General features: G+C 40.0%; 1 protein-coding gene and 1 pseudogene across 5 annotated transcripts in view; one reads left to right on the forward strand and one right to left on the reverse strand.

Moving 5' to 3' along the window:
- Positions 1-13,983, forward strand: part of CTDSPL2 (CTD small phosphatase like 2) — a 99,134-nt gene that overhangs the window by 18,106 nt on the left and 67,045 nt on the right. For all 5 annotated transcript variants that reach the window (XM_031002524.3, XM_031002525.3, XM_055363587.2 and 2 more), the window contains exon 2: positions 13,076-13,285. In XM_031002524.3, coding sequence (XP_030858384.1) covers positions 13,100-13,285 — 186 coding nt within the window. In that variant the 5' untranslated portion in view covers positions 13,076-13,099. The remainder of the gene's footprint in view (positions 1-13,075; positions 13,286-13,983) is intronic.
- Positions 1,971-3,741, reverse strand: LOC109023356 (heterogeneous nuclear ribonucleoprotein M-like; annotated as a pseudogene).

The raw sequence follows: 13,983 nt of genomic DNA on the forward strand, positions 1-13,983 counted from the left end.
TAATTTTGAGCTCATACCAGCCAATTTGAAAACACAGCTTTTTTTTTTTTTTTTTTTTTTTTTGAGATGGAGTCTCGCACTGTTGCCTGGGCTGGAGTGCAGTGGCACGATCTTGGCTTACTGCAGCTTCCGTCTTCCAGGTTCAAGCTGTTCTCCTGCCTCAGCCTCCCGAGTAGCTGGGATTACAGGCGCCCACGACCATGCCCAGCTAATTTTTTGTATTTTTAGTAGAGACAGGGTTTCACTTTGTTGGCCAGGCTGGTCTCGAATGCCTGACTTTGTGATCCACCTGCCTCGGCCTCCCAAAGTGCTGGGATTACAGGCATGAGCCACCGTGCCCGGCCTTTTTTTTTTTTTTTTCTTGCTTTGTCACCCAGACTGGAGTGCAGTGGCGCGATCTAGGCTCACTGCAACCTCCACCTCCCGGGTTCAAGCGATTCTTCTGCCTCAGCCTCCCAAGTAGCTGGGACTACAGGAGCCCACCACCACGCCTGGTTAATTTTTGTATTTTTAGTGGAAACAGGGTTTCACCATATTGACCAGGCAGTTCTCGAACCCCTGACCTCGTGATCCACCCACCTCGGCCTCCCAAAGTGCTGGGATTACAGGTATGAACCACCATGCCCTGCCATAAACTTACAGCTTTTACAGGTTAATTTTATCTTAAGGTTTTGTTCAGCCAGGGGTTCAGCTGAAAAATTACCCATTCCAATGGACCATTCAGACAAAAGGCAGAAGTAAAAAACAAACCTGGCCGGGTGCGGTGGCTCACGCTTGTAATCCCAGCACTTTGGGAGGCCAAGACAGGCGGATCACTTGAGGTCAGGTGTTCGAAACCGCCCTGGCCAACATGGCAAAACCCCGTCTCTACTAAAAATAGAAAACAAGTAGCCGGGTGTGGTGGCGTGCGCCTGTAATCCCAGCTACTTGGGAGGCCAAGGCAGGAGAACTGCTTAAACCTGGGAGGTAGAGGTTGCAGTGAGCTGAGATAGAACCACTGCACTCCAGCCTGGGTGACAGAGCAAGGCTCTATCTCAAAAAAACAAACAAACAAACAAAAAACCTTAGAGAAAAATGGGAAATTGCTGGCTCAGAAGGGAGAACAGGCAAAAAAAAAAAAAAAAAAAAAAGAGAAAGAGAAAGGGAAATTGGAATTTTGGGAACTTTTTTTTTTTTTTTTTTTTGAGACGGAGTCTCAGTCTGTTGCCCAGGCTGGAGTGCAGTGGTTTGATCTCAGCTCACTGCAACCTCTGCTCTCGGGTTCAAGTGATTCTCCTGCCTCAGCCTCCCAAGTAGCTGGAATTACAGGTGCCCGCCACTACGCCCAGCTAATTTTTATATTTTTAGTAGAGACAGAGTTTCACCATGTTGGTCAGGCTGGTCTCGAACTCCAGACCTCGTGAGCCACTGCACCCAGCCTGGTAACTTTTTAATTAGTTAAAATGTTTTGTTGGTTATAAATATATTATTTTCACATTGCAAGTTATTTATATTGAAATTATGTGGAAATTTTTACTTAAAACACTTCTGCTGTCTTCTCTTATACTTTTTCTTTCATAAAATGGAAATAACAGACACTACTTTATGTGGTTGAGAAGATTAAGTGAAATAACATGAGAAAGCATTTATCACAGTGCCTTGCACATAGGAACCTTTTCATGTTCAGGTAAATATAGTATTTTAGAACTTTTTTGGAAAAGAATAGATTGAGAATTGGTTTCCTTTTTTTATTTTTCCAGCAACTGGTATTTATTATCAAAGTTATGTTTGATGTCAGCAAGTTGCCACAACTACAAAAAAATTTGCGTATTACAATCTCAATGCAAACGTTCAAATAGAACCCCAGTCCTTAAAAAGTAAAAAAGTAATTCAGATTTCATCAAAAAGCAACAGAATTTTAAAAACATCTTTATATATCCAGCCAACAAGTTAAAATAGTTAACAAGAAAAAAATACAAAATATTGATGTTTTAAAAAGGCATATTTCTATCGATTTGCCCATCAGTCTCTTGGCCACTCAGCTTCGTGCCAGTCATCATCTGACAGGCTCTCAGCCACCTCTGGCAACTCAAGCTTAACCAAACCACACCCCTTGGACTTCCCATTCTTCATCTTGATGTTGGGTTATAGCACATGGCCGTATTTGTCAATTTGATCATGTAAAATCAAACGGGAGATTTCTCACAAATACCTGGTAGGCTTTCCTGGCCACCCCCAGGAGCATGGCCTCTAGCCTCACCAAAGGACCCTGCCAAACTTCCTCCAGAGTTTAAGTGGGCGCAGTCAAAGCTGACGTGGCCACCACCATCCATGGCTAGGCCCATACACCCAATCTCAGCACCCAGTGTCTGGCCCATGACGGGACCTATGCACTCAAGGCTGTTAATGCCCATCCTCTCCAGACTGTTGGCACCCGTCCACCCCAGTTCCATCCGGATGTTCCAGGTTGTTGGCACCTATGTGCTCCAGGCCAGTGGCCGTGTGATCCATCATGGGGCTCATATGCTCCAGGCCAGCCCCCATACCTGCAGGAACCATGCACTCCACACCAGAGCCCATGTGCTCAATGGTTTGGTCCACATGGTCAATGGGAGCAGCTGTGCACTTGAGGCTGAAGCCCATGCCAGCACCCATGTGCTCCAGGCCGGAGCCACTGCGCTCCGTGATCTTGCCTGTGTGCTGGATGCTAGAGGCCATTTGGTCAAGGCCCAGCAGGCCCATGCGCTCCCTGTGGGAGCCTTTGTGCTCCACAAAGCCCATGCGGTCCATGACCAGACCCATGTGCTGCATCTTGGAACCCACACAATCCACACCATGGCCCAGGCCTGGACTCATGCGTTCCATGCTGGCACCCCCAATGTGGTCAGTGCTTGGGCCTCATCCTCTCGATTTTGGGGATGCTGCCTCCACCTTCACTTCCTCTCTGCTTTGTAGTGATCTTCCCTATCCTAAGTGTAGTACTAAGATTTTGTTTATTCTGCCCATGTTCATCCCAGATCCAAATTGACCCACATTTTCCATACCGCCACCATGGGGGTCCCTCCTCCATTTCTCCCATTTTATTCTAAATCCATGCCCTCCATTCTAATTTCTGCAGGCCCTGTTTCCCATTCCAGTGCCTTTATTCAGGTGATTGGCATCGATAGTCTGCCCTCCTGGTCCTAACCCTGTTCCAATACCACCAAGGCCATAGGGAAGCTGCGGACGCTTAGGAGGGAAAAAAAAAATCCTTTGGTAAGGCGGTCTCATCCGTCTTTACCTGCGTTGGTCTATCACACAGCAGTTGGCCATTGAATGCAGATATAGCTTGCACAGCTTCAGTGGACTGTTCAAAAGTAACAGTGTCCAATCCATGATTTTTTTCATCTTTATCCTCAAGAGTGTGCTCAGAACACCACATCAGCCATACTAAAATATTTCCTTCAGTTTCTTCCAGCCAACTTTGTAATCCTGATTTGCTACAAATATTGTGCTTCCAAGTCTTTCTGTCTGTAATACATGGATAATTTCATTTGGGATGTTAGGATTATTTAAGATACTAGGTGGGATAGTAATCATTTCTGGGCCACTTGGTCTCATATCTATTCCACCAGTGGTAGCCATCACGTTTTGCATTGCTCTCCTGGCATGTTCACTATCAGGATCTTTCACTTTCAGTGGTCTTCCACTCAGACTATGCTTGTCTAGCACCTGAATAGCTTTTTTTATGTTTTCTTCCATCTTGAATTCAATAACAGCACATCCCCTGACTTTCCTTCAGTGCCTGTTGCCCAGGCTGTAGTGCAGTGGCATGATCTCGGCTCACTGCAACTTTTGCCTCCCTGCCTCCCGGGTTCAAGTGATTCTCGAGCCTCAGCCTCCCAGGTAGCTGGGATTACAGGTGGGCACCACCATGCCTGGCTAATTTTTTTGTATTGTTAGTAGAGACAGGGTTTCACCATGTTGGCCAGGCTGGTCTCGAAATCCTGAGCTCAGGCAGTCCGCCCACCTCGGCTTCCCAAAGTGTTGTGATTAGAGGTGTGAGCCACCACGCCTGGCCTCAGTTCAGTATAAGAAAGTTTTTTGATTAGAACTCGTTTAAGGCGAAACACCATTTCTACTAAAAGTACAAAAAGTAGCCAGGCGTGGTGGCACTAGCCTGTAATCCCAGCACTTTGGGAGGCTGAGAAGGATGAATCACTTTGAGGTCAGGAGTTCAAGACCAGCCTGGCCAACATGGCAAAACCTCGTCTCTACTAAAAATACGAAAATTTGCCAGGCATGGTGGTACATGCCTTTAATCCCAGCTACTCGGGAGGGTGAGGCAGGAGAATTGCTTGAACCCAGGAGGTGGAGGTTGCAGTGAGCTGAGATTATGTTGCTGCACCCTTGCCTGGGTGACAGAGCGAGTCTGTCTCAGAAAAAAAAAAAATTAATTTTTTTTATGTTTGCAGTATGAAATAATGATCCTTATGTCTCCTTAAGCATTCCATTAGATTCTACATTACTTTAATTCAGGAATGCTACCTGAGGTGTTTTTGCTGTGGTTGGAGAGGTTGAATTAAGAGCATTTTTCAATTTTAGTGTTTTAGATTTTTAGAAAAAAGAGGGAATTGGAGGTAACCTATAAATATAATTTAAATTACTTAGTTTTACTGTTTTTTTAACTTAAAATTAGGAAACATTTAAATATTAAAAATAAATTCTAATTTGGAAGATTTAGTCATATAGACACTCCTTGTACAAACTGCTAGTTCAAACCACTTTTCCAGAAAGCAGTTTGTTAGTATTTCTAGAGATACTACCAAATGTTAATAATCTTTGAACTTGTAAGTTCACTTCTAAGAAACTGTCTTAAGGAAAGAATCAGAAATGTAGACTGAAATCTATGTGGTTATTTCATTTGAGGTGATGTTAGTAATTATGAAACAGTTTATTTTCCAACAAGTCAGTGATCAAATAATGAAACGTTTATCTGTATATTGGAATATTACAACATGACCATTAAAAATTATATTCTTAATTTTTTTTTTTTTTTTGAGACTGAGTCTCACTTTGTCACGCAGATTGGAGTATAGCAGTGCAACCTTGGCTCACTGCAACCTCCGCCTCTGGGGTTCAGGTGATTCTCCTGCCTCAGCCTCCAAGTAGCTGAGATTACAGGTGCCTGCCACCATGTCCGGCTAATTTTTGTATTTTTAGTAGAGAAGGGGCGTTTCACCATGTTGGCCAGGCTGGTCTCGAACTCCTGACCTGAGATGATCTGCCTGCCTTGGCCTCCCAAAGTGCTGGGATTACAGGCGTGAGCCACTGCATCTGGCCAATATTCTCAAATTTTTAAAACAACACTGGTAAAATATAGTATAAAAGGGGAAAAAAACAGGTAATACGTGTAGTATAATTATAAATATTGATTAAAATACTTATACATGTTAAAACAAGCAGACTAATATACCCACATTATCAGTCATCTCTGAGTTAAGGAATTATGGGAGATTTTATTTCATGTTTTACTGTCTTTCTGTTTCTTGTTTTTTGTTTTGGAGACAGGGTCTCAGTCTGTTGCCCAGGCTGGAGTGCAGTGGTGTGCTATGGCTCACTGCAGCCTCAGCTTCTCAGGCTCAAGTGATCTTCTCTCTCTCAGCCTTCCAAGTAGCTGAGACTACAGGTGTGCACCACCATGCCCATATAATTTTTTTGTTTTTATTTTTTGTAGAGACTGGGGAGTCTCCCTGTGTTGCCCAAGCTGGTCTAGAATTCCTGGGCTCAAGCAATCCTCCCGCCTCAGCCTCCCAAAGCCCTGGGATTACAGGTGTGAGCCACCACGCTCAGCCTAAAGTTCTAAAATGATGTATATTTTATAATCAGAGAAAAGGGTCAATATGTCCACCAAAAATAAGAATTTTTCCAACTCTTAAGGAATCAAGAGTGAATTTTGTTTTATGTAGATAATTACATATATCTCTCACTGGATTGTTGTAAGCCTGGCACATGATTAATATGTTTTCACTGCAGTTTTTCCCCCTGAGTTTGGGTCATACTTTACTGTTTCTATCATGTCTTATAATTTTTTGTTGAAAACTGACCATTTTAGATAATATTGTAGCCACTCTGATTCTTGATTTTTCTCCCGTCAAAGGTTGTTGGTTGTTGAGCAGTAACTTCCATGGGCAGAAAAAAATCTATGAAATTTATCTCCCTGCAGTATGCAAACACTGATGTCTCTGATTAATTATTATTTTTTGTTTTTAAATATTTTTGCTTTTACTTTTAAGCTTGGCTTACTAAAGCATACCTCCCTATATATTTGCATAGCCTAGTGGTCAACTAATGATCGGACCAATAATGAGCCCAAACACCTTGAACACAGATCTCAGCTGTAAAATTTTTAAACTAGTAAATTCACTTCTAAGAAACTGTCTTAAGGAAAGAATCAGAAATGTAGACTGAAATTTGTGTGGTTATTTCATTTGAGGTGATGTTAGTAATCATGAAACAGTTTATTTTCCAACAAGTCAGTGATCAAATAAATTATGAGACATTTATATTGAAATATTGAAATATTACATGACCATTACAAATTATATTCTGTAAAATTTTGACAAAAAGATACTCCTATAACATTAGAGGGTGTTTCATTTCTCCAAGGCAAAATCTGTTTTGCTTTTTTTCTCTATAGATTATTTTTGTCCCCGATAAAAATTCTTTTTAATGATGTTATTAAATATGTATTATTTTGTGTCTGCCATTGTTTAGCATGTCTGTGAGATTATTTCATGTTTGTTTATGATAGAAGTACTTGTTCCTTTGTGATGCTGATTAGTATTCACTTACATGAAAACACCACAGTATTCATCTTTCTGTTTTGGGGCATTTTTGTTGTTTCCAGTTTGGAACTAGAAACAGCCTTATTGTGAATAAGGCTGTCAGGAATATTTTTGTAAAAATATATTGTGAACATGTTTACATTTCTCTTGGATAAAAATGTAGAAGTGAAATCAGTGAGTCAAAGAGTTTGGTGTATATTTATTAGAAATTGCCCAATTTTATCAAAAAACATACATCCTTAACAGCAGCATATAGTAACATGAGAATAAAGAGACTTGTCTTTATTCTCCGTCATTGTTACTATTTAAATTTGTCATTCTTTTTAATTTTTGCCATTTTAGGAGGTGTGAATTGGCATACCTTTGGGGTTTTAACTTAAAATTCTTATGAATAATATTGAGTATCATTTTTTATGCTATCACCAGTTATCTAATTTTTATGAAATATTTTCTCATATTTTTGCCCGTTTTTTCTATTGGCTTGTTTTCTTATTGTGTTGTAGGACTTTATATATTCTACATACAAGGTCTTTGTGATATGCGTGTTTTGTGAATATTCTACCAGTTTGCTCCTTGACTTCTTATTTTTCTAATAATGTCTTTTGGTAGACGGCAAGTTTTTAATTTTTATGAAGTCAGTTTATCCAGTTTTTTCTTTATGATTATTCTTTAAACAAGACCATGTCATTTGCAAAGAGATAAGTTTCACCTTTTTTTCTTTTTAATATGGATTTCTTTTATTTTTCTAGCCTAATTGCCTGCTTAGAACTTCCAGTAAAATGTTGAATAGAAGTGGTGAGAGGGGCTGTCCTTGTCTTGTTCCTGATGTTAGAGGGACAGCATTCAGCCTTTTATCATGTATGATAGGTCATGTGGGTTTTTCATAAATACCTTTTTATTATGTTGAGGAAGTTCCTGTTTGTTCTTCATTTATTATTTTTAATATGAAAGGGTGTTGGATTTGATCAGATGCTTTTTCTGCATTAATTGAGATGATCATGTGGATTTTTTTTTTGTTTTTTGCTTAAATTCTTTTTATTATACTTTAAGTTCTAGGGTACATGTGCACAACGTGCAGGTTTGCTACATATGTATACATGTGCCATGTTGGTGTGCTGTACCCATTAACTCGTCATTTACACTAGGTATATCTCCCAATGCTATCCCTCCCCCATCCCCCCAACCCCACGACAGGCCCCAGTGTGTGATGTTCCCCTTCCTGTGTCCAGGTGTTCTCATTGTTCATTTCCCACCTATGAGTGAGAACATGCGGTATTTGGTTTTTTGTCCTTGCGATAATTTGCTGAGAATGATGGTTTCCAGTTTCATCCATGTCCCTACAAAGGGCATGAACTCATCCTTTTTTATGGCTGCATAATATTCCATAGTGTATATATGCCACGTTTTCTTAATCCAGTCTATCATTGATGGACATTTGGATTGGTTCCAACTCTTTGCTATTGTGAATAGTGCCGCAGTAAACATACGTGTGCATGTGTCTTTATAGCAGCATGATTTATAATCCTTTGGGTATTTACCCAGTAATGGGATAGCTGGGTCAAATGGTATTTCTAGTTCTAGATCCTTGAGGAATTGCCACACTGTCTTCCACAATGGTCGAACTAGTTTACAGTCCCAGCAACAGTGTAAAAGTGTTCCTATTTCTCCACATCCTCTCCAGCACCTGTTGTTTCCTGACTTTTTAATGATCGCCATTCTAACTGGTGTTGAGATGGTGGTATCCCATTGTGGTTTTGATTTGCATTTCTCTGATGGCCAGTGATGATGAGCATTTTTTCATGTGTCTGTTGGCTTCATAAATGTCTTCTTTAGAGGAGTGTCTGTTAATATCCTTCACCCACTTTTTGATGGAGTTGTTTTTTTCTTGTAAGTTTGTTTGAGTTCTTTGTAGATTCCAGATATTAGCCCTTTGTCAGATGAGTAGATTGCAAAATTTTTCTCCCATTCTGTAGGTTGCCTGTTGACTCTGATGGTAGTTTCTTTTGCTGTGCAGAAGCTCTTTAGTTTAACTAGATCCCATTTGTCAATTTTAGCTTTTGTTGCCATTGCTTTTGGTGTTTTAGACATGAAGTCCTTGCCCATGCCTATGTCCTGAATGGTATTGCCTAGGTTTTCTTCTAGGGTTTTTATGGTTTTAGGTTTAACATTTAAGTCTTGAATCCATTTTGAATTAATTTTAGTGTAAGGTGTAAGGAAGGGATCCAGTTTCAGCTTTCTACATATGGCTAGCCAGTTTTCCCAGGACCATTTATTAAATAGGGAATCCTTTCCCCATTGCTTGTTTTTGTCAGATTTCTCAAAGATCAGATGGTTGTAGATGTGTGGTGTTATTTCTGAGGGCTCTGTTCTGTTCCATTGGTCTATATCTCTGTTTTGGTACCAGTACCATGCTGTTTTGGTTACTGTAGCCTTGTAGTATAGTTTGAAGTCAGGTAGCGTAATGCCTCCAGCTTTGTTCTTTTGGCTTAGGATTGACTTGGCAATGTGGGCTCTTTTTTGCTTCCATATGAACTTTAAAATAGTTTTTTCCAATTCTGTGAAGAAAGTCATTGGTAGCTTGATGGGGATGGCATTGAATCTATAAATTACCTTGGGCAGTATGGCCATTTGCACAATATTGATTCTTCCTACCCATGAGCATGGAATGTTCTTCCATTTGTTTGTGTCTTTTATTTCATTGAGCAGTGGTTCTTAGTTCTTCTTGAAGAGGTCCTTCACATCCCTTGTAAGTTGGATTCCTAGGTATTTTATTCTCTTTGAAGCAATTGTGAATGGGAGTTCACTCATGATTTGGCTCTCTGTTTGTCTGTTATTGGTGTATAAGAAAGCTTGTGATTTTTGCACATTGATTTTGTATCCTGAGACTTTGCTGAAGTTGCTTATCAGCTTAAGGAGATTTTGGGCTGAGATGATGGGGTTTTCTAAATATACAATCATGTCATCTGCAAACAGGGACAATTTGACTTCCTCTTTTCCTAATTGAATACCCTTTATTTCTTTCTCCTGCCTTATTGCCCTGTCCAGAACTTCCAACACTATGTTGAATAGGAGTGGTGAGAGAGGGCATCCCTGTCTTGTGCCAGTTTTCAAAGGGAATGCACCCAGTTTTTGCCCATTCAGTATGATATTGGCTGTGGGTTTGTCATAAAGAGCTCTTATTATTTTGAGATACATCCCATCAATACCTAATTTATTGAGAGTTTTTGGCATGAAGGGCTGTTGAATTTTGTCAAAGGCCTTTTCTGCATCTATTGAGATAATCATGTGGTTTTTGTCTTTGGTTCTGTTTATATACTGGATTACATTTATTGATTTGTGTATGTTGAACCAGCCTTGCATCCCAGGGATGAAGCTCACTTGATCATAGTGGATAAGCTTTTTGATGTGCTGCTGGATTCGGTTTGCCAGTATTTTATTGAGGATTTTTGCATCGATGTTCATCAAGGATATTGGTCTAAAATTCTCTTTTTTTGTTGTGTTTCCGCCAGGCTTTGTATCAGGATGATGCTGGCCTCATAAAATGAGTTAGGGAGGATTCCCTCTTTTTCTATTGATTGTAATAGTTTCAGAAGGAATGGTACCAGCTCCTACTTGTACCTCTGGTAGAATTCAGCTGTGAATCCATCTGGTCCTGGACTTGTTTTAGTTGGTAGGCTATTAATTATTGCCTCAATTTCAGCTCCTGTTATTGTTCTATTCAGAGATTCAACTTCTTCCTGGTTTAGTCTTGGGAGGGTGTGTGTGTCCAGGAATTTATCCATTTCTTCTAGATTTTCTAGTTTATTTGCATAGAGGTGTTTATAGTATTCTCTGATGGTAGTAGTTTGTATTTCTGTGGAATCGGTGATGATATCCTCTTTGTCATTTTTTACTGCGTCTATTTGATTCTTCTCTCTTTTCTTATTAGTCTTGCTAGCAGCCTGTCAATTTTGTTAATCTTTTCAAAAAACCAGCTCCTGGATTCATTGATTTTTTTGAAGGGTTTTTTTGTGTCTCTGTCTCCCTCAGTTCTGCTCTGATCTTAGTTATTTCTTTTCTTCTGCTAGCTTTTGAATTTGTTTGCTCTTGCTTCTCTAGTTATTTTAATTGTGATGTTAGGGTGTCAGTTTTAGATCTTTTTTTTTCTTTTTTCTTTTTTTTTTTTTTTTTGTTTTTTTTGAAACAGGCTCTCACTGTCGCCCAGGCTGGAGTGCAGTGGCGCAGTATTGGCTTACTGCAGCCTCAACCTCCTGGGCTTCAGTGATCCTTCCACTTCAGCCTCCCAGGTAGCTGGGACTACAGACATGCACCACCATGGCCAGCTAATTTTTGTATTTTTTATAGAGATGGGGTTTCACCATGTTGCACAGGCTGGTCTTGAACTCCTGGGCTCAAGCCATCTACCTGCCTTGGCCTCCCGAAATGCTGGGATTACAGGCGTGAGCCACTGTGCCCAGCTTGCTTTGAAGCCAGGCACTGACTTCTCATAGCTGTGAAAGTCCTAGATGGCATCTGTTTCCTGCAGAAAGCTGTTTCGTCTACTTAGAAAATCTGTTGTTTTAGTATAGCTACCTTCATCAGTGGACATAGTGAGATCTTCTGGATAACTTGCCTCCACTTTTATATCAGCACCTGCTGCTTCACCTCACCTTGCACATCTGTATTATGGAGACAGCTTCTTTCCTTAAACCTCATGAACCAAATAGTGATAGCTTCAAACTTTTCTTATGCAGCTTCTTCACCTCTGGATTAGCTTTGGTTTAAGGGAATGCTGTGTTTGGTTTGATCTTATATCCAGACTACTAAAACTCTCCATGTCAGCAAGAAGGCTGCTTTGCTTTGTTACCCTTTGTGTGTTTATTGGTGTGGCACTTTTTTGGTTGGGGATGTGGCGCGGGGTGGGAGAGGGTAGTGATGGAATCTCGTTCTGTTGCCCAAGCTGGAGTGCTATAGCGTGATCTCTCCTCAATGCAACCTCCGCCTCCCGTGTTCAAGCAGTTCTCCTGCCTCAGCCTTCGGAGTAGCTGGGATTACAGGCCCGTGCCACCACGCCCACCTAATTTTTGTATTTTTAGTAGAGACAGGATTTCTCCATGTTGGCCAGGGTAGTCTGGAACTCCTGACTTCAGGTGAGCCACCTGCCTTGGCCTTCCAAAGTGCTGGGATTACAGGTGTGAGCCACTGCGTGCCCAGCCTGTAGTTTCTATTTTTTAAAAAGTTTCTTTTTTTTCTATGATTGTTTTGTTGAGTTACTAAAAACGATTTCTGAGACTCTAATTTTTGCCAGGAATTTCTGTACATTTAGAGTTTAGAGTGCTTAATTGGAGTTAGTTTGTTCTGTGAGTGTATCCACTATGGTGAATAGCTTTATTGTCCTTTGCACATTATAGCCTTTACTAGTCCTTTTTTCATTTTGAGCCTCAGGATGGTAAGGTAAATTTTTTTTTATACATGTGATAAAACATAACTAAGTGACTACAGATTAGCCATGATTGGAGTAGGATTAAAATTCACATCTCTTAATTCTTCATTTAGTATTCTTTGTATTGTGTTTCACAGATTCTAATTCAGTTATGTCTTTAATTCTAAGTGTTGGGACAATTTTGCCAGCAATTAATTGTCTTACCTATAAAATGAGAGAGCTCAAATAAATAGCCTTATATTTTCTTTCTGATGTGAATCGTTTTAAAAGTATCATTAAATGTGGTAAGATAGGACTTTCTCAAAATGATCCAAATTCTGTTGTTACACTTACATGGTTGTTGATTATTAGAATTGTGCTCATGGAATTCATTCATTCATTGGCTGACATTACTTTTCCACTACCTGGTGAGTTACAGAAAAGCAAAACCTTCTCTTATCTTGTTTACTATTTACTCAATTCTTACTTGGCCCAGTGCCTTGAATGTGACTATGTATGCAACAAATATTTGTCGAACGAATGATTAAACGAATAGTAGTGTTGTCAGGCAGTATAGTATTATGCAAAGAGCATGCACACTCTTTGGTGTTACCCTTACTTTAGATCATAGTATATATTATAATATTTCAGAGGTTGTTGGGAAGGTTACTTGGGATAATATAAATAATGTATAAAGCATAATGCCTTTTACTTAAAATGTTGGTTTCTTACTGCAGTCTTCTAAAGTCTAGGACTTTTGTTTTTTTAGCCAAGATATTTTTATTATATAAGCTGGGCACATTTGGGTAGAGAAGGTTGAATTTAATACTTTTAATTTTTTATTACATTTATTATTTTTCTCTTTTAGTTTTACATGTGGCACCCATAAAAGATGAGGCTGAGAACACGGAAAGCTTCTCAGCAGTCAAATCAAATCCAAACACAACGCGCTGCCAGAGCAAAGAGGAAATATTCAGAGGTTGATGATAGCCTGCCTTCAGGAGGAGAAAAACCATCGAAGAATGAAACCGGCTTGTTGTCTTCAATTAAAAAATTTATTAAAGGAAGCACACCTAAGGTAATGATTTTACCATATACTTTCATATCATTAAAAGTGAAAATTGGCCGGGCACGGTGGCTCACGCCTGTAATCTCAGCACTTTGAGAGCCCCAGGCGGGTGGATCACGAGGTCAGGAGATCGAGACCATCCTGGCTAACATGGTGAAACCCCGTCTCTACTAAAAATACAAAAAATTAGCCGGGCGAGGTGGCAGGTGCCTGTAGTCCCAGCTACTCGGGAGGCTGAGGCAGGAGAATGGCTTGAACCCTAGGGGGCGGAGCCTGTAGTGAGCCGAGATCGCACCACTGCACTCCAACCTGGGCGACAGCGGGACTCCGTCTCAAAAAAAAAAAAAAGTGACAATTATGTTATTTTCTCTAAGCATGTGTAGATGAGAAATCTGATAGCGCACCAAAAACTACGTTTTGGTGTTAATTTTACTTCTAAGAGTTTTACATGCAGAATATTTAATGGCAGTTTAAGAAGAACATTATTCCACTGAACTAATCTACGTAGCCTTCTGCTTTTTCAACATAGTATTATGGGAAGCAAAATAAATTTTTCCTTGTTCTTTTACTTGAGTTGTTTCTTTTACTTTCATTTTCTTTCAAAGAAAAAGTTTCTTGTTAATATTCACTGTCTAAGGAGGTGATGTCTCTCATCTATTCAAGTTCTAACATTTGTATGATGAAGATGTATTGCTTCGTTAAAGAGA

The sequence above is a fragment of the Gorilla gorilla genome, chromosome 16, assembly GCF_029281585.2.
Source record: "Gorilla gorilla gorilla isolate KB3781 chromosome 16, NHGRI_mGorGor1-v2.1_pri, whole genome shotgun sequence".
Taxonomy (NCBI): Eukaryota; Metazoa; Chordata; class Mammalia; order Primates; family Hominidae; genus Gorilla; species Gorilla gorilla.